General features: G+C 52.6%; 3 protein-coding genes across 18 annotated transcripts in view; 1 reads left to right on the top strand and 2 right to left on the bottom strand.

The window, feature by feature from the left end:
• Il4i1 (interleukin 4 induced 1) overlaps positions 1 to 20,859 on the bottom strand; it is a 34,418-nt gene extending 13,559 nt beyond the window's left edge. For 3 of the 13 annotated variants that reach the window (XM_013508955.1, XM_013508954.1, XM_013508959.1), the window contains exon 1: positions 20,064 to 20,146. The gene's annotated coding sequence lies outside the window, so the exon portion shown is untranslated. The other 10 variants (XM_013508958.1, XM_013508956.1, XM_013508957.1 and 7 more) reach the window with 8 other exon arrangements.
• Positions 28 to 20,574, bottom strand: Nup62 (nucleoporin 62kDa). Of its 4 annotated transcripts, none has more exons than XM_013508966.1 (2): positions 20,485 to 20,574; positions 28 to 2,664 (listed from the first exon to the last, which is right to left on the bottom strand). In XM_013508966.1, exon 2 carries the CDS (start codon positions 2,597 to 2,599, stop codon positions 1,031 to 1,033), a length of 1,569 nt encoding a protein of 522 aa, XP_013364420.1. In that variant the 5' UTR covers positions 2,600 to 2,664; positions 20,485 to 20,574; the 3' UTR covers positions 28 to 1,030. The 4 variants fall into 4 exon arrangements, with proteins under 4 accessions (XP_013364420.1, XP_005412869.1, XP_005412868.1 ...); XM_005412812.2 differs by lacking the exon at positions 20,485 to 20,574 and adding an exon at positions 20,400 to 20,469; XM_005412811.2 differs by lacking the exon at positions 20,485 to 20,574 and adding an exon at positions 19,089 to 19,353.
• On the top strand, positions 20,470 to 25,285 carry Atf5 (activating transcription factor 5). Its single transcript, XM_005412814.2, has 3 exons — positions 20,470 to 20,558; positions 21,973 to 22,260; positions 23,887 to 25,285. Exons 2-3 carry the CDS (start codon positions 22,083 to 22,085, stop codon positions 24,537 to 24,539), a joined length of 831 nt encoding a protein of 276 aa, XP_005412871.1. The 5' UTR covers positions 20,470 to 20,558; positions 21,973 to 22,082; the 3' UTR covers positions 24,540 to 25,285.
• Positions 25,286 to 26,197: the final 912 nt, after the last annotated feature.

Below are 26,197 nucleotides of genomic sequence, written 5' to 3'. Positions count from 1 at the left end.
TCTGCTAACATTTATCCAATCAACAGGTTTTGTTTCACACACTGATTTTATTTAGGAAAGCAACATATAATCGTAGGCATTTCAGAGAATGCAGTGAAGTATAAAAATGAACACCAAAGACCCCCCCAGGATAGAGCCCAGGCTCAGCTTTTGAGACACCCCAGATCTTCTGTGGCTGACTTTGGCACGGGGAGGTTCAGGACTAAGTGGACCTCTGGCAACTGTGATCATTTCAGCAGGCATTTTTGTGGATTGGAGTTATGATGGGTTTCATCTTCACTGTTTGGTCACTGAATAAATGCGATAGGGATTGCACTGGGCACACACAGAACACGGTCTGTCCCTGCTCTCTAATGGTGAGCATAGTATGACACAACGAGTCTCACCACGAAAGGTGCCAGCTCAGGGTGCTACAGAGACCCAGGGAGGCCACCTGCTGCAGCAACTCTGCACAACTGAGACTTCCTAGAGGGGACATAGGCAAGCCCTGAGGACAAGTTGGCATGTCCTCTGCCCTTCCTTCATCCCTGTGAGATCCCTCAGCTGATGTCTCTTCCTCTGGAACGTTTATCCTACTGTCTGTCCTGGTTACAATGCACTTGTCTTGGTGGTTAATTTTCAGGAGTACACATCTTATACACCAAGGCTGTGGGTAGATCCTTAACCTCAGTCCTTTTCCACTGTACTATGACTACGTGCTAGACAGAGTGGCTGCCCAAGCAGCCCTGGCTGAGGAGACTGCTTAGGTGGGGCAGTATGTCTATCGTTTGGGGATGAGGTGGGTGGTTGTAGTAGGTGAGATGGGGCCAGAGTTACACAGACAAATCAGACACCCCCTATGGGGCCGCTACCTGGACCAGAAGATGCAGAGAATACTTGCTGTTAATGGGAAAAGTCAAACCACAGAACAATTTTCAACAGCACAATCATTTGAAAAGAAAGAAACCAACAAGTGTCTCATTGCAAGCCCAAATTAGACATGGCACCCGCAACCCCAAGCCCCGGGAGCCCGTAACCCCAGGGGTCGCACTCAGTCAAACGTGATCCTGTAGCTGCGCTCCTGCTCCTTGCGGCGGCCTTCACACACCTTGGTCACCTCCTCCACCTTCCTCTGCAGAAGAGCTGAGTTCTGGTCGATCCATTGCAGCGAGTCCATGTGTGCATTAAGAATCTTGCAGATCTGCTGCAGTGGGTCGCTGGTGTCAGCAGGGCCTCCAGACGTGTTCAGGTGCTCAATGATGTCCTTGAGGTCCTGGGCCATACGCTTCAGCTGCGCATCGATGTTCTCGGCCAGCTTATAGGTCTTCTCCCGCTCCTCGTCAGCATGCTGCAGGTAGATAGTCCCGCTCTGCTCCTTGACCGACTCCTCCAGGGGGCTCAGCAGGTCTTCTAGCTCCTTCTGCTGTGACAGGATGAAGTCAAGCTCCTGGTCCAGCCTCTTTTGGTCCAGCTTCACCTTCTCCACCTCTCGGTGTAGGCTGGTGATCTTCTCCCCATTCTCGATCAGCGTGCGGTCCCAGGCATTGACCTGGGTGGCCTGCTGGAGGAAGTGGCGCTCCTGGTCCTCCAGCTCCAGGCTCCACTTGTTGATCAGGCTCTCCAGTTGTGCGTAGGTCATCACTGGAGAGGTGGCTGTCCCAGTGGCTGCACTGGAGCCAGACAGAGTGGTTACACCTGCTGCTGCATTGCTGGAAATCGTAGCCGGCACCAGTGGTTTTATATTCAAGGCAAAGCTGCTGGCAGCAGTGGTGGTGGTCGTGGCCGTGGTTGTAGATGTTGCTGTGGAGGTGCTAGAAGCTGCTCCGGGGGGTTTTAGGCTGAAGCCCAGGGTCCCAGCCCCAGATGCTCCGGAGGTGGTTGCTGGAGCACAGAGGGAGAGCCCAGTGGTGGACGAGGCGGGAGCAGCTGCTATTGAGGAGAAGAGTGTGGGCCCTGCACTGGTGGTGGCAGTGGTAGGTGTGGGGGCGGCTGGCTGGCTGGGCCCTGCTGCCGTGCTTGCGGGTGTGGCTGCAGTGAAGGCCAACCCGGAAAGTGCCGTGGGCGTGGGCTGGGCCTGGGGCGCACTGCCCAGGGAGCCAATGTTGAAGCCAGAGGTCCCAGCCTGGGATGTGCTTCCGCTGGTGAATGAGAACCCTCCGGATGTGGTGGCTGGAGCTGTGGAGGTGGTAGAGGAACCGAACCCAAAGCCAGTGGCTGCAGTCGCCTGGCTGGAGGTGACAGCACCGGACATGGCATTGGTGAGAGCACTGCCACCAAGCCCAAAGCCACTGGGGTTTGCTGTGGCTGGGGTGGCAGCGGTGCTGCTCAGGCTTAGTTTTGGAGCACTGATCCCTAAGGAAAAGCCAGCTCCTGTGGAAGCAGGAGTTGTTCCGAAGGCGAATCCCGGGGTCTGAGTTGCTGGAGCTTGGGTGGTGAGCGAGAAGAGGCTCGTGGAAGGGGTACTCGCCGTGGGCTGGGAGGGAGTGCTGAAGGTAAACCCTCCAGCGCCGGGAGTGGTGAAAGGAAACCCCATGGAAGGTGTGGTGGTTGTTGCTTTCGCAGTGCCAAATGTGAATCCGCCCGTGGAAGCGCCAGAGCTTCCGAAATTAAACCTGCTCATGGTTCCAGACTCTGGTGGCAACAGCTACTCCGGCTCCCAAAGCAAACTCGGCCAGCGTCTGCAACCTTGGGGAGATTTTTAAAGCACAGGAAGTGACATGATCAGATGGCAGTTTTGGAAAGGCAACCTCACTAGCGTGATGGTGCTTGCTGTCTGGAGGGTGGTAGGGCTGGATAATTAGAATGGACGGCAACCTCTTGCCCCTGTATAACCTACACTAGGCTCTGCTAAGCCAGCACAGGAGGATCCAGAAGAAGTCTGCACCTGGGGGTGGGGTACTGAGAGCTGGGAGTGCTTGGGCAGTGCAGGGAACCCTGCTGCCAGAGAGAAGGCACAGACCTGAACTGAGCTCAGCCCTGAGGAGTCCGAAAGGAGGCACTCTCAGTGCGACTAGAGGACAAAACAGCACCACAGGGCTGCTTCTGGGCTGGGACTCAGCAGGGTTTTCTTGCTGCAAGGGGTGGTGGTGGTGGTGGGGTGGTGGTGGTATGTGTGTGTGTGTCTTTGTGCGCGCTGACCTGGCTCATGCCACCCTGAGTGCTATTATGACCCTGTACAGAAAGAGACCAGCCCTGGCAAACAGTATGTGCTGTAGGATAGGGCCCTGGCTGCTGAAGGCCGTGTCTGGGCATACCTTTACCACTGTAGGGGACTGAGGGCATGCTACAGCTTCTGCCCTCCTAATTCAGGGGTGGGTGTGAGACCCGGTGGTCAGCCAGGGCAGTGGATGCCACTGGCTGTGGTGGCTGGCTCAGGGATCAACAGAGATGTGGGTCAGTACTCAGAATCTCCCCCAAAACTGTGGATGAGGCCAGGAGGTATGCACTTGGACATTCTCCTGGGCATCTTCTCAGCCATCACAGCGGGAGGGAATGAGCCACCAGCAACAGTGACAGGCAGGCAATAAAGAGCACCTGAAAGCTGCAAGGACCAGCATGTCCCTGCTTGGTTCGAACCGACTGGAGTTCTGTAATGTCTAACTGCAGGAGCCCTCAGCAGGGCCACCTAGGAGCTGCAAAGGCGGAGTGTACCCGGTGGGAGCGGGAGGGGCGCTGGACAGGGACACTCCATGCAAGATGGGCCTGAAGAGGTGCTCGGATGGACACCAACTCTCACGAGCACCTGGAGGCAGGGGTCCTGTCCCACAGCGAAGATGAGGAAATGGGCTCAGAGGCTACAATAAATTGTCCAGGGTCACCAGGTAGCAGGAAGCCAGGAGCCAAACCCAAGATTGTGGACCTGCAAGAGCCACTGACTTCCAGCGGGCCAATGCAGAAACCTTGCTCAGCGCGGACACTGAAGACAGGCATCTCCCCACACCCAATTACAGCAGCAGTTAGACGCCAAGAGAGGCATAGCTAAGGAGAAAGGGCCACGAGGAGGTCACAGTATGGGGACAGGTGCCTTCTCCTTTCTAACCTGCAGTGGTTTCTAAATGCTCTTTCTACAGCAAAGACACACAACTAACCGATGGGCTTTGGAATCTGAAAGAATCAAATTAGAATGTGACTTCATTTTGTGGACGGGCACAAGCCCGTCTCTGTAATCACACAGGAGTGGGACACACTGACTTAACAAAACAAGCTCTTCTCAACTGGCTGTGAGATTTCGGCAGGGCGGGGGGACCCTGAACAGGGTGGCTGGGGACCACAAACTGGATAAAGGCAGCAAAAGAACACCGCCGGCAAACCACGCCAGCCAGCTCACGTGCTGCCAGAAGCACAGCCTGAAGCGCAGTGCTCTGAGGCTGGAAGAAGGGCCACAGACCAAGCAACAAGGCGGCCTCTCGAGGTGGGAAAAGGCAGGGAAGTGGGTTCTCCTCTGGAGCTGCCACAGCCTGGTTTGGCCCTGTAAAGCTCGTTTTGGAGTCCAACCACAACCATAAGGGAATCAGTGTGTTGTTCTAAACACTGAATTTGTGGTGATCTGTGAGCGCAGTTGGAGGACACAGAGTGGAGCGTGAAGCAGGTGTGAAGTAGACAGTGCCTGACCTGAGGTGTGACGCGGAGGGCCCTGTGCTAAGGTCTTCAGCAGAGCACTGCAGAGCTCTGCTCCCTCCTTGGAATGGCAAGCGGGGGCAGCACCGGAGGTACAGGCAGGGCCTGACTACTCAGGGCATCCATTGTTCCTGCGCTGGCAGGCAGGCAGGCAGGCGCAAAGCTGCATCTTCAGGCTTTGAAGCATTTGGAGCCGCAGGGAGAGGTGCTGGGCGCCCAGCTGTGAAGTTCCTGTGTAAAGACCCGGGTGTGGCTGACCTCAAGTTTAGTATGAATTCACGGTCTGCTGCCACCACGCAGTGGGTCATAAGACTATGACGAGAAATGTCAGTTCTAAGGTAGCAATTTCTGAGCAGCTAACCCCAAGCCCAACAACTCGGTGTGGCTGCCACTGGGCTACACCCACTCAGCTGGGCCCTCTGTTAATGTCAAACAGGCCGGGAGGGAGACTGGGATCACGGCCTTCCTACAAAGTCAGGAGGAGGCTCAGGGGGAAGGAAGTGCTGATTCTCATCCACACAGTATAAACCCCTTTATTTCTACTCCACCATTCGGTCCACAGGGCACCACCACTACTGTGTACCCCAGCTTCCACCTAACGCCTTCAGGTTCTCATTTTCCCTTCACTGAGAGCAGTGGCCAGGTACCTCGGGCTGTCAGGTATGAAGTCAGTCTCCAGATATTTAAGGAAAAGACTTGGGCTTGAATTCTGCTTCTATCACTGAGGAGCTTTTCTGGGGCTTTTTGTACCTCAGTTTCCCCGTCTGTAATAAAGCCAATCCCTGTGCCCTGCGAAGAACAAACAAGGTCATGACTGAGAAGTCAAGTGCCTGGCCTGGACAAGCATCCACGGTCGTCTCCTCTTCCCTCTCCAAGCTGGTTCTTACGCCTCAGCAGTCACCAGGGAAGCCCTCCTGGCCGAGTCAGGAAACACAACGTAGGCCCCCTCACCCCTTCCACCTTCGAGCACTCAAACCAGCACTGCCATGTCATAGGTTCCGTGGGACCGGACCTGGCCGTGGCACTGTCAAAGCTCTACGGGCGCTCCCCAGAAGCATGCAGCCCTGTTCTGAGTACCACACCCCACTGCTGAGCCGCCTGGAGCCCGGTTTGTTCTTGGCACCCAGAGCGTCCGAACAGCTCCACCTACACATCTCAGTTCTCAGGAACTCAGTCTAGACTGACAGAGATTTTGCTATTAATAAGTTGCAGCTAAAACTGTCCAGAAGAGCACTTATAAAAAACTTTTTGCAACTATTAAAGACAATAGCCTTCTGCAAGGGTTAACGGTTCCCCGATTCAATGCTCCATTGGTTTCTGACACCCCCGCTGCTCTGTGCTTCTGACGTGTGAATTCACACTCTTGAGCACACTACAGGGGCAGGTTCTCCTTGTACATGATGACAGCAACAGCAAGGGCACAGCTGTGTCCAATGTGAGCGTCAGGATCGGGCAACAGGGAGCAGCTGAGGAGGGAAAGCAACAGGGCTGCCAAGTGCAGGAGGGCCAGGAGAAGGCAGAGGCAGACACGGGTGTCTTGGAAAGTGAAGGGATTTGGGGTGGCCAGAGGAACAGTGAGTATGCAGTAAAGGTCTGTCCAGATCCCAAAGATTCCAAAGAAAGGTCTGGCCCTTGCCCAGCTCCTGGGAGGGGACCTCTAAATCCCTGAAACATCCAGTTGGGTGTTTTGTGTTTTGGTTCACCTGAGTTTTCAGGCCATGCCCGACAGCCCATGTTAATGCTGACATACAGGGGGCATTTCAGACAAAAATCTTAAGTTCAACCACATGGGTGCTCCAAGCCTACAGGACTGGACCCCACACCTCCAAACCCTCCCCACGGTCCTGGATTTACAATGGAGTCAAAGTGCTGTGCTGTCAACAGAAACTGCACTCTGTACTTCGCTCCTCTCCTAGGCTACAGACACAGGGAATGATCCTCCCCCATGACAGATGTGGTGGAGCTCGAATTCAGCTGCTGGATCTTGTGCTACAAAGGGAGGACCCTCTGGGGTATTCCGTACACGCCCGCCATGGGATGGGTTTACCGGGACTCGGCACCAGTGGGTCAAGGAGCACCTGGAAGCTTGTGCCTGGTCTCTCCCAGATGGACCCACACACTGCTTCCCTTTTTACTCCATGATTTTGCTCTGTAGTAAGGTGTAAACGTGAGTACACTCCACTATCTTTGCTGAGCTTGGTGAGTCCCAGCGAAGCACTGAGCTGAGGGGTGCTCCTGGGAGGTACAATGCCACAAGATGTGGTGGGAGACACTGGCAGAGGCACAAATACTATGCTAATGGCTCCAACTTATACAGAGGGAGCCACAGGAGACTTATGGGGAAGGAACTTCCATGGCCAGGGCTCGACTGGAGGGAGAGAGGCTGGAAGCTGGGGGCTGGGAGAAGGCTGGGTGGTAGCCCAGGCTGAGACAGAGGCTTCAACTGGGATTCTGGGGGATAGAACGCAAAGAATTACAGCTTGAGAAATACGTAAGCTTGCACCAAAATTGCAGGTCGGTCCCAGTTAACAAAGCCAATGATGATCAGACTCGTGGAGTTTCTCCCAAATGCAAACTATCATGAGCTCTGGCACGCACATTTCCAATTCTGCTAAGGGGGAAGTTTTCTTAGGAGAGAAGCCCAGAGTACTGGAGCAGGTGAGGAGCCAGCTGTTTCCTGGGAAAGGGGGAAGATGTGCCTGGGCTGCGCAGGCAGAGCTGGCCATCTGTCTCCTCCCCAGCACCTGCCTTTGTTCAGAACCCCTATTTCACAGGACCCGCACTTACAGACACGCCCCACTCCGAGCTTTGGGAACCTTAGTTCTCTGCTGTCACTGCCAACCTTCTAACCTCCACCTTCATCTTCAGTTTTTTTGCCACCCCAGTCCTAACTTTACCTATATAATAATAATAATTACTATTATTTTGAAACAGGGTCTTGCTATGTAGTTCAGGCCGGCCTTAAACTCACAGCAATGCTCCTGCCTCAGCTTCTGAAGGGTTGGGATTACAGACACATGCTACCACACCTGGCCCTAAATTAATTTTTAATTAAAAAGATTACTTCCATATTGAGATTGAACCCAGGGCCTTCATACTGAGTTATAACCCTGGCCCTTCTTATTTTGAGATAGGGTTTCACTAAGTTGCCCAGACTGAGCTCAAACTTTTAATCCTTCCGCCTTGGCCTCCCAGAAGGCCGGGATTACAAGTGTGCACCACTAGCCTGACATCTAAATTATTTACTCTAAAATGCACTCAGCGCTACCCAGAGTAAAGTGCGGACAACACGAAGATAAAGGCTTTCCCTGGAGGGGTATCGCAGACAGTAAACAAATTCTATCTGTTACAACATTCATGTAACCAATACTTCTGAGAATAAAAGTCTGTTCTCTCCTGGAGTTCAGTTCCAGCAAGTGAGACACAGAGCCACAGACATTGCCCACCACCAACTGTACAGTGTGGTAGAAGGGTGCAGCATTGGGGAAAAGCAAAAGCAGGACAGGGCAAGGGAGCTGGGCTGCTGCCAGGGTGAGGCTGTCTTGGACACGGACAGGGTAGGGATCTTAAATCCAACCAAGGACTCTCAGTGAGTCCTGACAGGCAAGGAGCTAGAACACAGTCCTGCGGGATGGAGAACAGCAGCAGGACAGTGTGACCCAGGAGGCGGTTCCTGGGATGCTGCTGATTTCTTGCCACCCTCTTCTCCCCAGATGTCTGGTACAGGGGTGTGCACCTGATCCTGAGTTATCCACGTGGGCAAGCCAATTGCTAGGCCCTTCAGTGGAGTGAGGCAGCGGAAGGGGACAGAGTCACAAGCCTGGAAGGCAGGTGGCCTTCAGAAGCTGAAACAGATGTGGAAATGAACTCTCCCCAGCCGCCTGTGGAGGATGCAGCCCTGAAGACTCATTTGAGACTCTACAAAAATAAATCAGTGTTGCTTTAAGCCATTAAGTTTGTGAGAGAGCCAGAGGAAACCAGGGATGATGGCGCGGTGGGAAGAGCAGAAAGAACTGAATCTAGATAACCGGACGTGAAGACAGTCTGGGACAGTGGCGGTGGACTTTTTAGAGACAAGTGCCCACACTGCAAACCAAAACCCACTTATCGCGGAAGTGTCAACGCTGCGATTAAACCCTGTACTTACTGAGGTTTTAGTTTAGAAAGAACTCACACCTTAACATCTTTTGTCTGAAAAGAAAAACAGCTGGGCATGGTGGCACATGGCCTGTAATCTCAGCACTTGAGAGCCTGAGGATCCTTGCGAGTTTGAGACCAGCCTGGGCTACAAAGTGAGCTGAAGGCCAGCCTGAACTGCATTGCGAGACTCTGTCTCAAAAAGACAAAAAAAAAAAAAAGAAAAAGAAAAAAAAGAAAAAAGAAAAACAACACACGTCATAGGTTCGCCACTACAGGTCTAAAATGTGGGCCAAGAGCTGAGCATGGCGGCACATGCCTGTAATCCCAGCACTTGGGATGCTGAGGCAGGAGGGTCGATGCAAGTTCAAGACCAACTCCTCCACTCCTAGATTCCAGGGACTCAACTTCCCTACCTGAAAAAGCGAGGGTGTAAAGATGAAATGTCGGACCCCCATCATGGGCTGGAAGTGCCAGGTGTATCTTTGCAGCCCAGGAAACAACTTCTTAACCAAATTCATGCAGCAGACCGCCACCTGGTGGTGCTGTGACAATACCCAACCAGAAGGTACCCAGGAAGGACCTGCTGTTTCATCCCTCCCATGGAATTAGCTTGGTAAGAGTTACAGGGAAGACCAGGGGTATAGCTCAGCCGCACAAGCGCCTGCCTGGCAAGCACAAGGTTCTGAGTTTGATTGCTGGTACTACAAAAAAAAAAAAAAAAAAAAAAAAGAGTTACAGGGGAAAAAAAAAGAATTACAGGAAGAGGACTGTGGGACCAGAGACCAGAGCAGAGGAAAAGAGCACCGAGTGAGAGGAGCAAGGGAGATGAGTAGGAAGGGGAAAGTAGAGACCAGGGGCCTCAGCCAGGGACAGCTTGTCGCTCCTGAGGTTCACACACCTCTGCCACTGCCTTCCCACAGTAGTGCCTGGCCTCTACCCTCACCACCTCTATGTTTGTGCAAGGATTCCCCACCCCAAATCCCATCTCTTCCCTGAGCTTTCCACTGGGCAGCAAACCCAACATGTCAAACGAAACTTCCTGTCGTCTGCCCCAATTAAATGTCCTTTGAATCAGTTGTTTTCTGCCCTCCCTTGTGTCAAAGAAAACCCTCCAAATCTCAAAGACTGGATGAGCTTAGAAAGCCTGCCTTTAAGAACTGAAATTAAGGGATGAAGAACAACTAAGTGGACCTCAGCAGAGGCAGAGGGGCCAATGCTTCCAAGGAGGCAGCAACTAGAGGCAGCGGGGTAGGCTCCAGGACAGAGAAGACTAGCGCAGCAGGCTGCGGGTGGCAAGAAGCGGCTGCAGGGTTCCTACGGGGCAGGACTTGTTTCCATGTGGAGAGACTCACCCTGGCTGCTGGTGGAGCTGCTGGTGGCCTGGGCAGCTCTGTGCAGCTCTCACACAGCCACGTGGAGGGACGTCCTCCCAACTACGGTTACAGGAACCCAGTCCAGGGTGGGACCACGGCCTGCTTTCCCAGGCCATATATGCAGCAGAGACTTCAGGCCGCAGTTAGCTGCTCTAAAGGCATTGCTCTCCCATAGTATGAGGTGTCTCCAAGAGCAGGGCAGTGAGTGGGACAGAGGCACCTCAGGTGCTCAGCTGCCCCAGCTCCCGTCTTTAGGTCACTGCAACTCTGCTCCCATTTTCCTCCACCCTATTCCTCCCCGAGGCCTTTCAACCTCACAGGTATCCCCACTTGCATTAAGGGGTAGAGGCAGTGGGGAGACAGGAAAAGGATGGGTGAGAGAGACAGAGACAGAGACAGAGACAGAGAGAGTTGTTTTCTGCCCTCCCTTGTGTCAAAGAAAACCCTCCAAATCTCATCACATTTATACAGTGTGTGTGTGTGTGTGTGTCTGCTTCACAGGGGGCAGGGCAGGGAAACCTTCCCTGCGTGGATCAGATCTTTGGCTAGGGCTGTGTTTTCTCCCAGGCCAAACCACAGGAAACTTGACTGCACATTTACATGTTCAACACTTAAAAGCCAAAGACTCAGTGGTGGCAAACCTGTGACACATGTGATATTTATTTATTTACTTATAAGACAAAAGATGTCAATAAATGAGTTGTTTTTTTCTAAACTAAAACCTCAGTAATGCTGGACATGGTGGCGCACACCTGTAATCCCAGCACGCAGGACGCTGAGGTAAGAGGATCGTTGAGAGTTTGAGATCAGCCTAGGCTACAAAGTAAGCTCAAGGCCAGCCTGAACTGCATAGGGAGACCCTGTCTCAAAAAGACACAAAAAAATAAAAATGAAACCTCGGTATTAAGGTTTAATTGCAGTGTTGGCACTTTGTGATAAATACTGTAACTGGCTTTTGGGCTGCAGTTTGGGTACCTGTCTCTAAAAGGTTCACCATTACTAGAAGTGCTCCTGTGCGCTACCTGCCACCCATGGGGGCTCTGCTACACATGTCCCATTTCTCAACCAACCTGGCGACATACTGGTAGGCATTTAAATAAATGACAAGCTTGGCTGATCATGGTGGCACTGTAATTCCCATACTCTGGGAGCCTGAAGCAGGAGAATGGCAAGTCTGTAAGTTCAAACCCAGTCTACAATTTAGTGAGACTCTGTCTCAACAAGGAAAAAAATTCTAAAAGGGGTTGGACTGAGGATGTAACTTAGGGTGAAGGTCTGTATTGAACCCAGAGAGAGAGAGACAGACAGACAGACAGAAATATACACACGTACACTTATAAAAACTGTCTTCCAGAGCCAGGCATGGTGGCACACACCTGTAATCCCAGCACTTGGGAGGCTGAGGCAGGAGGATCATTGTGAGTTCAAGACCACCCTGGGCTACAAAGTGAGCTCAAGGCCAGCCTGAACTGCGTAGGGAGATGCTGTCTCAAAAAGAAAAAAAACAAAACAAACAAACAAACAAACAAAACTGCTTTCCCTTGTTCTGAGCCACCTGGCCTTCATCCCTGGCGACAGGCTGTTGCTTGTGCCTCTTTCAGGAATTTTCTGCAAATTTAAGCAAACACATTTTCTGTTCTCCCTGTTTACAATAAAAGGCAGCATGCTGTGCACAGTTCTGAACCATCCTTCATTTACCACATCTTAGACATCGCAGCCAGTAGTTTTATCTTCCCCATCAAGTCTGTCACAGAACCGCCGACAGATGCGAGGTCCCAAAACCCTGCCTCTGCCACTTGCTACATGGGGTGGTACCTAAATGACTTGGATCTGTAGGTCTTCAATCTTCTCTCTTCTTTCTTCTTTCCCTTGGAAAATACTTTCTCCACCCAAAGTCACAGCAGGACTAATTAGCAATTATATTCTCCTTGTCACTCCTGAGGCCCGGTAAACACCCAAGGAGCTCAGGTGGAGGGACAAACAGCAACTTTCTCCAGGGAAAAACCAATTAGCTCAGACACGTTTGGCAAAGAAGCCAGGAAGCAAACAGAAGCGCAGACTTTAAGAATTCTTTCTCTCAATGGGGTCTTGCTTGTTCCCCAGGCTGGCCTCAAACTCCTAGGCTCAAGGAATCCACTGTGCCCAGCTCCTAAAGAGGATCCCAGAATCATCACTTTCAATACAAAATAATAGGACTGGAAGCTATCTGAGGACTACTCTAGTGCTAGGGTCCCTACCATTTTGCAAAGAACCATTTTTTTTCCTTTTGTACAGAACCCACAATGAACCCCTGCAGTCCCGCCTAACATTTTAACATTTAAATTTTAACTATCTGGAACATCACCATAAAGCTAAGCTTCCCTCTAACACAACTTCCTCTCTGGTACCTAGCACCGTGAGGTAACCCACTACGGACTTGTGTAGTGGATCCAGACAGCATGCTCCGGTGTGCTTCTGCTAATACTCGGGCTGCTACACTGCAAGCTTCACCCTTCCGGTCTCATTCTCTCTAGGTGCTACGCATGGGGGGTGGGGACACATCACATTTATACAGCCTTTACAACGGACACTGTAATTTTTATTACCAACAATGCTGTGACAAGCATCCTGTTCATACCTCGTTGGGCAATGCACAGGTGTCTTCCCAGGGCAGATCCCTAGAAGCAGGAAGTGCTGACTACAGTACCTGCATTCCAGGTTTCCCAGGGACCAGAAAACTACCCTCCAACTTGCCCTCACTGTTTCACTCTAACCAGTACTGCTGGAAGGAACCATTTCCCTCCAACCAAACAGTAACCAAGGATCACAAAACCTCTAATAATCTCACATACTAAATACATTTGTTAAAAATAATGACCTGGAAGCCAGGCATGGTGGTATATGCTTGTAATCCCAGCACTCAAGAGGCTGAGGCAGGAGGATTGCCATGCGTTCAAGACCAGCCTGGGCTACACAGTGAATTCAAGGCCAGCCTGAACCATATAGTGAGTCTGAGTTAGGGACGAGATCCTGACTCAAAATGGAAAGGAAAAGCAAAAGGAAAAATAAAATAAAATAATGGGCTGGGATGTAGCTCAGTGCAAAGGCCCTGGGCTCAATTCCTAGCACTGCAGACAAAACAAAACCAGAAGTAAAACAGGCTGGCTGGGGACGCAGCTCAGTACTAGGGAGCCCCTGGTTCCACCCCAGTATGAGAGGAGCGAAGCACTGATGGAGGCTATGGTGCAAATGAACCTTGAAAGCACGATGCTGAGTGCCAGAAACAATGGTTACAACTTGCACGAATCTGTTTCAACAGAATGTCTAGAATAAGGAAATCTATGGATAGGAAATATATTAGTGTGGCCTAGGGCTGGGCAGGAGGAAAAGACTGAGAGGCAATGCCCAAGGGTTTCTTTTTGGAGGGATGAAAACATTCTGAAATTGATTATGGCAGTGGCTACACAACTCTGTAAGTGCACTAAAAACCATTGAATCATCCTTTGTTGCTGAAGAGATGTGATTTACGCACTAAACCAATGAACTACCACGGGGTGGGAAGGCAGCAGTGACGCTGCAGCTGTGGGCAGGCAACCATGCTTCCTCCTGGGGTGGCTGGTGCTGCTGGTTGAGGATGGGCTGAGAGGAAAGCGAGAAATGGTCTGGTCACCTGTGCATGCCACCAAGAGGCTCCACAGGGAACGCGGATGGGCATGCAGAAAACACCAAGACCCACGACGGGGCTGGAGCAGCAGGCGGATGTGTGTGTGCCCACTGTGCTCCCTCTCCTGGGTCTCTCTCCCCTCGTCAACACCAGCTTCCCAGGCAATAGTGATGGCAGAGGGGAGGAGGAAAGGGTCCAGGCTAGGTTGCTATGGAAATGGTGCCATGGAGTTGTCTCCGGCATCTAGGTAAAGCAGCCAGAGGAAGTGGGTGGGGTGGCTCTGCTTCTGGGAAGCAGAAGCAACCTCAGTCCTTTACCTGCCGCCAGACGGTCTCCACACTAACATTTTGTAGGCATTTACTATGCGCACTAGGCCCCATTTTCAGGGCTTATACCTGCACTGATTCACTTTTCCCAGGAACTTTATGGGTGGGAACTACTACCATTCCCTCTTTATAGATGAGCAAACTGAAATCAAAGTCATAAAGTGTTAGGGCTCTGACCAGGCAGTCTGGCTTCATGTCTGAACTGCTAACTGTGGAGACAAAAGGGTTAAAATTCTCAGCACTCAAACTTCTTTCATAAGATACTTTGGCCCAGGACGTTTTGGACAATCATAACACACTACGCTAATGAGGACTGAAAATAGTACAAGCTACAGGTAAATATAAAAGCAATTCTTTTGTCCCTGGAGCTGATGTTCTATCTTTCCCCAAAGGGTAAAACACACAAGATGCCCTTGTGTAAGTCTGAAAAGTCTTGCCGCAGGCCTAAGCAAGAAGCCCTGACAATTTGGAACTCTGATGTACAACCTTAGTAATAATACAGATGCTCAGCCGGGCGTGGTGGCACATGCCTGTAATCCCAGCACTTGGGAGGTGCAGGCATGTCTGACTGCTGTGAGTTTGAGGACACTGGGCTACACAGTGAGTTCAAGGCCAGCCTGAACTGCACAACAAGACCTTGTAAAAAACAAAACTGAACAACAACAACAACAACAAAAAACAAACCAAAACTCACATCCCAAACAAGAACAACAACACCAGCAACAAATCAGCAGCTCCTCACAGCTGGGCTAGCAAGGCTGCCACCTAATACAAAACCTGTCCCCTCCCTGAGTCTCTTGCTGTCCAGGGACCTGGGGACAGCTCTGTTGCTGAGCCAGGCACTGATCTAGGCCTTCGCACATGCTACCCCTGTGATCCTTATTGCTGTCCCCCAAGGCAGATCTGTCTGTTTGGTTTTTTGAGACAGGGTTTCACTATGTAGCCCAGGCTGACCTCAAACTCGTGGCAATCCTCCTGCCTCAGCCTCCCAAGTGCTGGGATGACAGGCGTGCGCCACCAAGACTGGTTCCTCCAAGACAGTTCTATAGCTGATTTCCTGATTAGGTATCCACAGCCTGGGAGGTGGTTAAGTGATGGCAACCTTGGACCAGGACACTATGTGGTCACTGTCATCAGTTTGCCTTGTCCTTTTCTATATCCAGTCCCTGGGAGTACACGAGGGAGGGGACAACCTAGGGCTGGCCCTATCCTTTGTTTCCCAGATGAGGGAAGTGAGGCGCTGAAGGAATATATGGTAGACTAGATGATGGTCACCTGAAGTTGCCCATATCCTAGTCCACAGCACCTGTGACTGCAACCCATACAGCACAAGGGTCCCTACAAACACGAAGTCAGATCTTCGGATGCAGACATTACCCTGATTACCTTGGTAGGCCCTAAGTGTAAACATAGCATCTTATGAGACAAATGACGAGGAGATCCCAGAAGAAAAGAGGAGAAGTGATGTGTAGGCTAGAGTGACGGGAGGAAGGGGCCACAAGCCAAACAAGCTGGCATCTAGAGGCTGGCAAGGCCAGGCAACAGATTCTCCTCTGCAGCCTCCAGAAGGAACACAGGTTTGTCCTCCTGGAGGACAGTAAACGAGGCTTGTCCTGAGCCACTAAGTTTGTGCTAACTTGTCACAGCAGTAAGATGACACTAACTCAGAAGGTAGCACCCACAATGCAGGGTCACGGGGCCTAACCTGGCTCTGAGAGCTGTGACTGCTCTGGCTTAGAGGGGTAAGGTGGCCTGAGGGCAGAGGAGGGCCCTGGAGGACTCTGAGCCCCTGGGCCACGTGGCAGCCTGTGTGTGGCAGCCTGGGCGCTGCCTGCTCAGCTCCCGCACTTCCCTCAGCTGAGGTGGCCTTGGCCTTGCTGTCCTTGTTTGCCGAGACGCCCACCTCCAACCCCTGCCCCTGGCCTACATGGCTCAGCTACCACCCTGGCCCTGCTCAGGGAGCATGGTATTGGTTTCCCTCCTCTACAAACTACGCATTAAAACAGTGTAGTGCTGCCTATGAAGGTAGCGGCACAGGGTTGGGGGCTGTGGGGAAATTTCTGGGAATGGGGAAGGTCAGGACCCTGCCTCTAGGCACTCCGGAAACAGTCTGTGAAGAAACTGAAAGCAGTGCCAAGTGAGAAGGGGAAGCAGGACGAGCCGTGCAGATCTGGAGCTCCTAAGCAGAGCCTGGCCATCCCTTAATCCCCCGGGGGTGCTGAGTCTTCATAGAGAATGTTCAGAGGGCGGCTCCCTCGAGCTGGCCCTGATCTAGGCGTTCTACCTACATCAACCTACTTAAGTTCTCACCACTACCCTACGCAGGGGTCCTGTGAGCCCACTCTCATGCAGCAGAGACGATGCCATTTGCCAAGGGGCACAGAAGTGGTGGCACTGTAGTATGAGCCCAGAGGGCTGGCCCTGACCCACTTGGCAGAAGGTACTTGAGGCTGCTGCCTGCAACCCTAACCACAATTAAGTGCTGTGGGCTCAGGACAGAGACCTGGACCGATCTGATGCAAAACTCTGAGCCTTTTCCATCACACCAGGCTGCTATCTTGATTGGGAAATCATCAAGGGGTTGCCGCAATAGGGCGCCACCCTCTGTGGTGGGTGGGATGGTGAGAGGTTGGGATCAAGCGAATCTGGCAACTGTGAGCAGCAGCAAACCTGAGGTGAAGGTCCACGCTTCAAGAGCTCTGGGGGCCCTGGAAGTTGTGCAGGGTCACAAGGCCTGGACTCTACATGATGTGATTTTTGCACAACCCCCTTTACCTCTCCAAACCTTGTCTCCTACAAGCCAAGCTGGGGGCCTCTGTGACATGGGGTCCCTTCTTGGTATAAAGTCCTGGGCTCTTAGGGTTCTGCACAGGCATATGGGTCCCCTCCCCACTCCAACTTCTGCCCCTGTGCTGTGCTGGGGCCTCTTTCCTTATCCCGGGCTCTGCTACCCAGGAGCAGTTGCCAGGTGTGCCAAAGCCCTCAGAGAATTCCCTCACTCCCCCTCCCCATCCAAGAACCAGGGCTGATGCAATCTGCCTGCAACTGCCACCTCACTCCCCAAGCCAGGCCCCTCCGCACTGAAAAAGAGTCCCCAGCAGCCCCACCCCACCTGAGGGGTTGAAGAAGATACGCGGACCTAGGGACTCTGCAAAGCCCGGAGAGCCTGAGGAACCGGTGTCCTGGCTAGGCCACCAGCCTAGGTCAGGAATGGGTACTTGCAAGGGTGCAGGGTATCAAGACCTGGTGTGGCAGACAGCCACCGATGACTGGCCACCATAAGCCAGAACTCGATGAGAAGGGCCGGGCACCTAAGTGTGTGAACTGGCCCCCATTCAGCACTGAGTTGAGCTGCTTATTAGGAGCGCAGGGCTGAGGTGGGTAGGGTCCAAAAGTCACAGAGAAAGCAGGGCACAGGGGGCCAGCACGGAGGCACTGGAGTGCCTACAACGATGCCTTCTCAGTCAGCATATGCTGTACACAGCCAGGGACAGGATTTTCCTACTAGGCCAGTTTCCTACTAGGCCAGTTTCCTACTAGGCCAGTTCATTTCTAGCTATTAAAAAATACCCTACCTCTCAAAACACTCAATTCCAGCATGAAACAAAACCAAATTAAAGCACATTTCATAAAACACCCAGCCAGCATTCTTCAAACCTGTCAAGGTCCTGAAAGACAATGTGAAAGTGGAAAGATCAGAAGTGGGTAAGAAGATATGACGCCTAAAGAGAATATGGTCCCTGGAACCGGAAAAGTAAGGCACTACTAGTGAAGTCAGGACAGAGTTTGGAGTTTAGACAACAGTAATGTGCTGATGGTGGTTCCTTGCTGACAAACTCATCTTGTATCAGAGTGATTAAGATGTTAACAAAAGGAAAAACTGGGTGAGGGACATAACGGAGTTCTCTGCACGTGTGTGTGCGGGGGCACTGGGGTTTGAACTCAAGCACTGAGGTACATTTCACTCAGACCTTTAAAATAATTTTAAGCTTATTTTCATTTTGAAATAATGAAAGCTATTGCTAAGTTGTCCAGGCTGGGCTCAAACTTGAGATCCTCCTCCCTCAACCTCCCAGAGTGCCTGAAATTGCGAGTGTGTACCATCATACTTGGCATCTCTGCACCATCTTTGCAACTTTTCTGAAAACCTAAAATTATTTCAGCTGAGCGTGGTGGCATACGCCTGTAATTCCAGCACCCGGGAGGCTGAGGCAGGAGGATTGTTACAAGTTCAAGACCAGCCTGGGTTACAAAGTGAGCTCAAGGACAGCCTGAACTGCATAGCGAGACCCTGTCTCAAAAAAAAGAAAGAAAGAAAGAAAAAAGACACTGAATATGAATGCAGACATCATGCACTGAAAACATGTACGCATAAAAATAAGTAAACAAACCAGCCCTCCTTTTTTAAATAAAATAAAATTATTTCAAAATTTTTTTTAAAAGTTCATTTAAAAAAAAAAGTCTATGGCTGGGCGTGGTGGTGCATTTTTGTAATCCCAGCACTGGGAGCCTGAGGCAGAAGGACTGTTGTTTTAGGCCAGCCTGGGCTACATAGCGAGATCTTATCTCAAAAAAAACCAAAAATAAGTAAGATATCCATGGGCTGGAGGTGTACTTCAGGGTTTACCTAACATGCTCGAGGCCTTGTGTTCAATCCTCAGCAAAAAATACAAAAAAGCCTAAACTGGGTTTAGTCCCAGCCACTCAAGACCACTTCAGGCCAGTTTCAGACCACCAACACAGTGAGAGCCTACCCCAAAACAAATGCAAAAACCTAGTCTTTGTGTGTAATCTTAAAGGTCTTATCAGAAGACGCTATGGGTGGGCTGCCTCTGGCAGCGTTTCAGCAGCCTGTCCTCAATCCCACCCGGCACACAGCTCAGTACCTACACAGAAGTGGAAGAAGTTAGTCCTGGAGTCTCCTCTGGAAGGTTTCAGAGTACTTACTGTATAACCACGGAGTCAGAGCACATCCACCCGAGTAACAACAGCTCCTTACACTGCACCTACCGTGTGCCATCCTCAAGAGGTAGCTCACTGTAAAAGCCACCTTTCACCACAGAGGAAACGGAGGCACAGGAAAGTAAGGGACAATGCCAGGACCACAAGCAAGTCAGGGTTTGGATCCAAGTACCCTGGGGCTCCAGAATCTGTGCTTTTTTAACTTCTGGGGTTTCTGCAACAGAACAAAGAGGTCCAGGCGTGTGGGTGGAAAAGGCCACAGGGCACAGGAGGGGCAGGATGACTACCAAGCTCTCGTCACAATAGCCGGGCGTGGCGGTGTACCCCTGTAATCCCAGCACTTGGGAGGCTGAGGTAGGAGATCATTGTGAGTTTGAGGCCAGCCTGGGCCACATAAGTGAGCTCAAGGCCAGCCTGAACTGCATAGTGAGACCCTGTCTCAAAACAAACAAATACAAAACCCAAAAAACCCAAAACTCTCATCACAAGATGGAAACACACATCTCCCTTTTTGGGGCAGGGTTGGGAGCCAATTCCTACCCAGTAGTAGGGAGCAGCTGTGGCTAAGGACTGAAAGGAAGTCAGGGCAATGGGCAGGGGCTGTAGAAAAGGTTGAATCCTTGGAGAGAACGGGAGGGAAAGTGGGACGGCTGGAAATTGAAACCCTGGAGTGAGGGGCCACAGGGTTAATGAAATGTCTGGGGCTCTTCCTGGGTGTGGAGAGGAACAGGTGAGCCCAGGGCCCCACACTGCCCATTAACACACTGAAAAGCCCACCTCCACACTTAGGCCTTCAAGGGCACTGCCTACTTTCTCATAAAAAACCTGCACCACGCTGGGGTGACTTTTCTCATTTACAGAAAGGGAAATGAGACCTGAACAAAGTTATCTGTCCAAGGCCACCCTCGTAGTTCTAGGATTTGAATCCTGAGCGGTCTGTGGCTCCCGTTAAACTCTACCTCACGAGGGTTTCCGGGGTGGGATGGCGGTTGGGGGGTGAAATGAAAGAAAAGAGAAACGAACTGGTGCGGGTCCGCGGGGAGAGGATGGAGTCGGATCTCCAAAACCTGAAAGAGCAGGGACGCGGCCCTCGGGCTCAGAGAAGTCTACAGCGCAGGGTCGCAAGGCGCCGGCGGCCGGTCCTCATGTCTGAGACGGGCGAACCCCAGGGGTCGTTAGGGGAGGGGTTCCGAGGCGCGGATCCCCATGGGGCCGCCGGCCCCTCCCGGCTGAGGCCACGCGGGGCGGGGCGCGGAAGGATCCGGGCGGGTCGTGCGGCGCCAGGCCCGGTATATCTGTCCCCAGTCCCCGGGGCCGCCTCATTCCCCGTCCTCACACCACGCTTTCTCCTTACGCTACCGTAACGCCGCCTCCGCCCGCGCGCCGCCGGCCATGGCTCTGTAGTCGCCACCCCTTTGTGACCCCCGTCCGTCTCCGCGCTCACCGCGCCTTCGCTCCCGCTCCCGTCTTCTTTCTTCAACGGAGGCCGCCGCAGCCTCTCTTTTTCGCAGCCATGGAGTGAGTAACCGCTCGCCCCTCTCTTTCCAACCGCTTTTCCCGCCCTTTCTCTCAGCTCGCGGTCCTCAAGGCCCGGTTTGGGGGTGGGGAGACGCAAGCACGGAATCACGGTCGCGCAGGCGCAGAAGCAAGAAAATGGGCCGTAGGCGCGCAATTGAGCATGCGTACTTAGTCCGAGTGGGGGAGGGCGAGTTCTTCCGGAGAGCTGCCGTACAAAGCTAGCCTGCGTGGGGTTGCGCCTGCGCACTACTGTTGAGAGAGGGCACTATCCCACACTCCCACCCCCCACCTCCGCCACGAATTGTTGCTCCAGCCCATCAGCCCACTAGAGCTCGCATTCTGTATGAGGGGAGGGTCGCCCCCGCGCCTGAGCGAATAATGGCCGAATCCGCCGTTAGAGTTTGCCCTTTGACGCGCGTCGAAGGAGCAGCTCGGAAGGGTGGGGGTTGCGTAGCTGTGGATGGAGGTTGGGTAGCCGTTCTCCGGTTCTCCGCCTGCCCTTTCCCGCCCTCCTGACTCTACAAGTGCTCTGGTTCACAGCCCAGCTTCCCTCCATTTCAGTTAGGCACCTGCTAGTGCGGAGACTCATTTAGATTGACAGGGCAGGAGGCGGAGCTTAGAAGCAGCTTAGTAAGTGGGTGGACAGCACTCGGTGGCTGAGGCAGCAGAATCGCAAGTTCGAGTCCAGCCTGGGCGACTTAGGGAGATCCTTCCACCCCGTCTCAAAATAATAAAATAAAGGGCTAAGAATGTATCTCAGTAAACGCCCCGGTACAATCCACAGTACTGCAAAAAAACAAAGTAGGTGGAGCCAGCACCACAGCAAAGCAGAACGCAAGAGGAGAGTAGAGCTGTGGGGGGAGCCTGAGGGGTGGGGCCCAGGCGGGTATTAGCTGAAGGGCGTGGCTTTGACAGCGCAAGGAGGCGGGGCCTCTGGTTAGGGCGGGGCTATATGGACCGAGGGGTGGGGCTTGTAGGGACAGTGGCGATCACAGCGAAATTTAAGAGAAGGGTGGGAGTTGAGTGATGACAATGTTGGCGGTCGAGGACTTGGGGGAATGTCCTGGGAACTGGCCCGAGTCACCATCTAGGAAGGGAGTGGGGCCTAAGCTGGAGGAAAATTCCCCCGGGATTGTTTTTTTTTTTAATGAAGAGGAATATGAAGTGGGGGGTGTTGAGGGAATTCCCCTGGGAAAACATTGGGGTTCTGTGTTGGGGCTTAGGCGTTCTAAAGAAAAGAATTCCCTTGGGAATGGGTAGGGCTCCCAAACTTGGGGAAGGGGACGATTTAGGACTTGAGCAGATATGACCTGGTCCCAAGCCACGGGTGGAAAGGAGAGGGAGCGAGCAGGTGGCTCTTGCTGGTGGGTGAGGCCGGCTTCTGACTCCACCCGCTCTCATCTCCCACACACAGGTCCTCCACCTTCGCGCCCATCTCCTTCCAGCTGAGCAACCTCCGGAGCCTCCTCCCTGCTGTTGGTGCAGCTTCCATTGCCATCGGTGCCCAGCGCCTGTGCCTCAGCCATGTCACTTCTGGCGACCCTGGGGCTCGAGCTGGACAAGGGCCTGCTCCCAGCTAGCGGGCTGGGATGGCTTGTAGACTATGGGAAACTCCCCCTGGCCCCTGCCCCCCTGGGCCCCTATGAGGTCCTTGGAGGAGCCCTGGAGGGCGGGCTCCCAGGGGGGGGAGAGCCTCTGGCAGGTAAGGGCTGGTGGGATGAGCCAGGGTTGGAGGGCAAGGGGAAAAAATCCACTCACTTACTCATTCAGTTGATAAATATTATTGAGTGCCTTCCACGAGCCAGGCACTGTTCAGGGGCTGGGCATGCAGCTGGGAATTAGTAACATAGCCTGTCTTCCTGAAGCGCAGTGCAGGGGGCAGACAGGCAAGAGGCAAAAGATGGTATGTTGAGATAAGTGTCAAAAGGAGCTCGAGTTTAGGTAGGAAGGAAACCTCCAAGCAGGTAACATGGACCAAGGAATAAAAAAGCAGGAGTGAAAAGACCCAAAGGAAGCATGTGTCAGGTGGAGGCAGCACATAAGCAGATTCTGAGGCAGAAATTACTTTATTCATGACTGTATCCCAGGTGCTTGACAGTGTTCTGTTAATAACTAATGAATGGGGCTGGGGGTTTAGCTCAGTGGTACAGCACCTGCCTGGCAAGCACAAGGTCATGAGTTTGATTCCTGGTACCGGAACCCCCCCCAAAAAAAAAATCCACAAAAAACTAATGAATATCTGGGCAGGGTGATGCATGCCTGGAGTCCTAGCTGCTCAGGAGGATTGCTTGAGCCTAGGAATTGAGGGCCAGCCCGGGCAATATAGAAATCTTGTCAAAAAGTAAAGATGAAACGGTGTGTGTGAGAGTGTGAGTGAGGTGATCTTGTCTGCCTTTTAAGAATAAATTATGCTGGGCTTGGTGGTGCATGCCTGTAATCCCAGCACTTGGGAGGCTGAGGCAGGAGGATCACCACAAGTTTGAGGCCAGCGTGGGTTACATAGTTCAAGGCTACCCTGAACTATATATAATGAGACCCTGTCTCACCACCCCCAATATATATTAGGAGCCAGGAGAGGAGGCACATGCCTGTAATTTCAGCTCTCTGGGAGGCTGAAGCTGGATTGCAGATTTGGTCCCAGCCAGGGCAACTTAGTGACTTAGCAAGACCCAGTCTTTTTTTGTTTTTGGTTTTTTCCGGTACCGGGAATTGAACTCACGACCTTGTGCTTGCCAGGCAGGTGCTGTGCTGCTGAGCTAAATCCCCAGCCCTGTAAGACTCAGTCTTAAAATAAAAAATTTAAAGGGAGGTGATGTAGGGTTGTAGCTCAGTGAAATGACCCTGGGTTCAATCCCCAATACTGCCTTTTTCAAAAAACCAGACCGAAGTAAACCAAACAATAAACCAGAAGTGAATTATGGAGTAATAAGAGAGCCAGGCATGGTAGTCCATGCTATAATTTCTGCACTCTGGGAAACTGAGACAGAAGAATCACAAATTTGAGCCCATACCAGGCAACTTAATCTTAGCAAAATCCTGTCTGAGAAAATTAGAGGGGGGTGTGTATTATCTCTCTGTGCAGGGGCTGTTTTTCTCTCTCTTGTGTGGTGTGGTTTTGAGAGCGCCAGAGAGAGAGCCCAGAGACAGGGACAGGGCACTCAGTAAAGATGTACGAGTGGTTGATTGGTTAGTTCATTGGTTCCTTTACTGGTTGGTTGACTGGCCTGGTGATTCGTTGGTTGACTGAGTGGCTGGTTGCTCTACTGACTGAATAACACACTTGAGCCCGAATGAGACAGGGCGCTTTGTGTCCCCCTCCGATCCCCAGGTGATGGCTTCTCGGACTGGATGACTGAGCGGGTTGACTTCACGGCCCTCCTCCCTCTGGAGCCCCCCCTGCCCCCCGGCTCCCTCCCCCCACCTTCCCCACCCACCCCTGACCTGGAAGCCATGGCCTCCCTGCTCAAGAAGGAGCTGGAGCAGATGGAAGACTTCTTCCTGGACGCCCCGCTCCTACCACCACCCTCCCCGCCGCCGCCGCCGCCACTGCCGCCACCACCACCGGCCCCCTCGCTCCCCCTGCCGACCTTTGACCTCCCCCAGCCCTCGGCCCTGGACACCCTCGACTTGCTGGCCATCTACTGCCGCGGCGAGGCTGGCCAGGGGGACCTGGGCTTGGGACCCCTGCCCGCCCCCCAGCAGCCCCCGGCGCCGCAGCCCGCGCGCCCCGCGCCCTACCCCGCGCCCGCCCGAGGGGACCGCAAGCAGAAGAAGCGAGACCAGAACAAGTCGGCGGCGCTGCGGTACCGCCAGAGGAAGCGGGCAGAGGGCGAGGCCTTGGAGGGCGAGTGCCAGGGGCTGGAGGCGCGGAACCGGGAGCTGAGGGAGCGGGCCGAGTCGGTGGAACGCGAGATCCAGTACGTGAAGGACTTGCTCATCGAGGTGTACAAGGCGCGCAGCCAGCGCACGCGCAGCACCTAGGGGCGGGGCCTCGGGCGGGGCGGGGCCTCAGCCGCCCGCGAAGGCTGGGCTGGGGTGAGGGGTCCCTCCTTACCCCGCCAGCGTCATTGCAAACCCTCCTTTTGTCGTTATCCTTTTGTCTTCTTTATCGTTTATCCTTTTGTCTTCTTTTCGCCTTTCTGAATTTTACACTTTCTCCATCCCAATCAGTGATGTTCGGCCTTAGTGAACATCCGCACCCCTCCATTATAGCTGGGAACTCGGAGCTGGGAGCCCTGGTCTCCCCAGTTTCATATATGGTTTCTCGCTTGCGTTCCTGGATGGAGTGGCCACAGGGCCACTGGGCTGGGAAGTGAGGCCAGGAAGCCACACAAGGGTGACTATGCTTGGGGCTGGGGATTTAGCTCACGGGCACAGCGCCTGCCTGGGAAGCACAGAGTCCTGAGTTGGATTCTCGGTACCGGAAAACAAACAAACAAACAAGGTAACTATGCAAATGAGCACCTATGTCAGGGAGGGTATGAAGGCAGGGACCAGTGTAATGTAAGTGAAAAAGCAGGCCGGTATCCTTGGGGATCTGTGTATGGGGAGGGAGCCAAGTCAGCAGAGCAGCCAGAAGTGCAGGCCAGTGGGGAGGAAGGGGAATGGTCATAGTTGGTGACTGGGGGTCATTTTAGCTCTGGGAGAAGAATCTGGTTTGTGAAGGTGTCGGGGGGGCACTTACCTTTTGGGGTTGTGAGCAGAAATAAAATGCAGAATTCCCTCTGGCCTGTGTGTCTTGTCTTTGAGGGAAGTTCTGGAGAGGGACTTCTAGGGCAGAGACATCAGTAAAGATGACGGTTGGGTGTGGTGGTACACAGCTGTAACCTCAGCACCGTGAGAGGCTGAGGCAGCAGGATCACAAGTTTGAGCCCAGCTTATTCAATTTAGAGACTAAACAAGATGCTGTCTCAGAATTTAAAAAAAATAAGGTGGAGACATGGCTCAGTGTGAGGGTACTCAGTACTACAAAAAGCCGAAACAAAAGAAAATATGACGTTTGCCCACTGTCAAGTATAATACATAGCAAGACTGAGTCAAAAATACGTCTTGTTCAGCTGAAAAAGATATAAGAACCACTTCTAGGGGCTGGGGATATAGCTCAGTGGCATAAGCGCTTGCTTGGCAAGTGCAAGATCATGAGTTCAATCCCTGGTACCACAAAAAGAAGAAAAAAAAAAGTTCACATCATTTATTGCTTTGATTGACAGAAGAGGGAAGACCGATTGAAGATGCTTGGTCCTGTGGTCCTTCCACACACACTGAACCAAAAGGGCTGGGCTGCTGCAGCTACTGAGCCCCCCACCTCACCCTCGCATCCTCTTGTTATAGTCCTGCATTCCGCCTGTCCCCCTGCTGGAGACACTGCGACCTTTGTTGACAGCTACTCCAAGCACTTTTTAGCACCTCGTTATTTCTGCAAATCCAACAGGAAGGTGTGTCACATTTTGGGTGAAGAAATGTTGGCTACAGTCTTTACATCCATCTGCTGGGTGGGGAGGAGAACAGGTGGACACAGGGTGGTGACCAAAATCATATTTCCTGCCACCATGGAGCTTCCGTTCTGGCAGGGGAGACAAATGTCATATAACCAAATGTACCTCTTACAGATATTTTTTCTCCTGCAAGTGACCGATTGA

Source organism: Chinchilla lanigera, unplaced genomic scaffold (genome assembly GCF_000276665.1).
Source record: "Chinchilla lanigera isolate Chin_1 unplaced genomic scaffold, ChiLan1.0 scaffold00158, whole genome shotgun sequence".
Lineage (NCBI taxonomy): Eukaryota > Metazoa > Chordata > Mammalia > Rodentia > Chinchillidae > Chinchilla > Chinchilla lanigera.
The sequence above is the reverse complement of the archived record's forward strand: the minus strand, read 5'-3'. Positions and strand labels throughout refer to the sequence as shown.

Bases quoted from the DNA above. Each gene is read 5' to 3' on its own strand.
- Nup62 (XM_013508966.1), bottom strand. From the start codon at position 2,599: ATGAGCAGGTTTAATTTCGGAAGCTCTGGCGCTTCCACGGGCGGATTC.
- Atf5 (XM_005412814.2), top strand. From the start codon at position 22,083: ATGTCACTTCTGGCGACCCTGGGGCTCGAGCTGGACAAGGGCCTGCTC. The intron at 22,261-23,886 runs GTAAGGGCTGGT...TCCGATCCCCAG, and splicing joins GGGGGGAGAGCCTCTGGCAG to GTGATGGCTTCTCGGACTGG.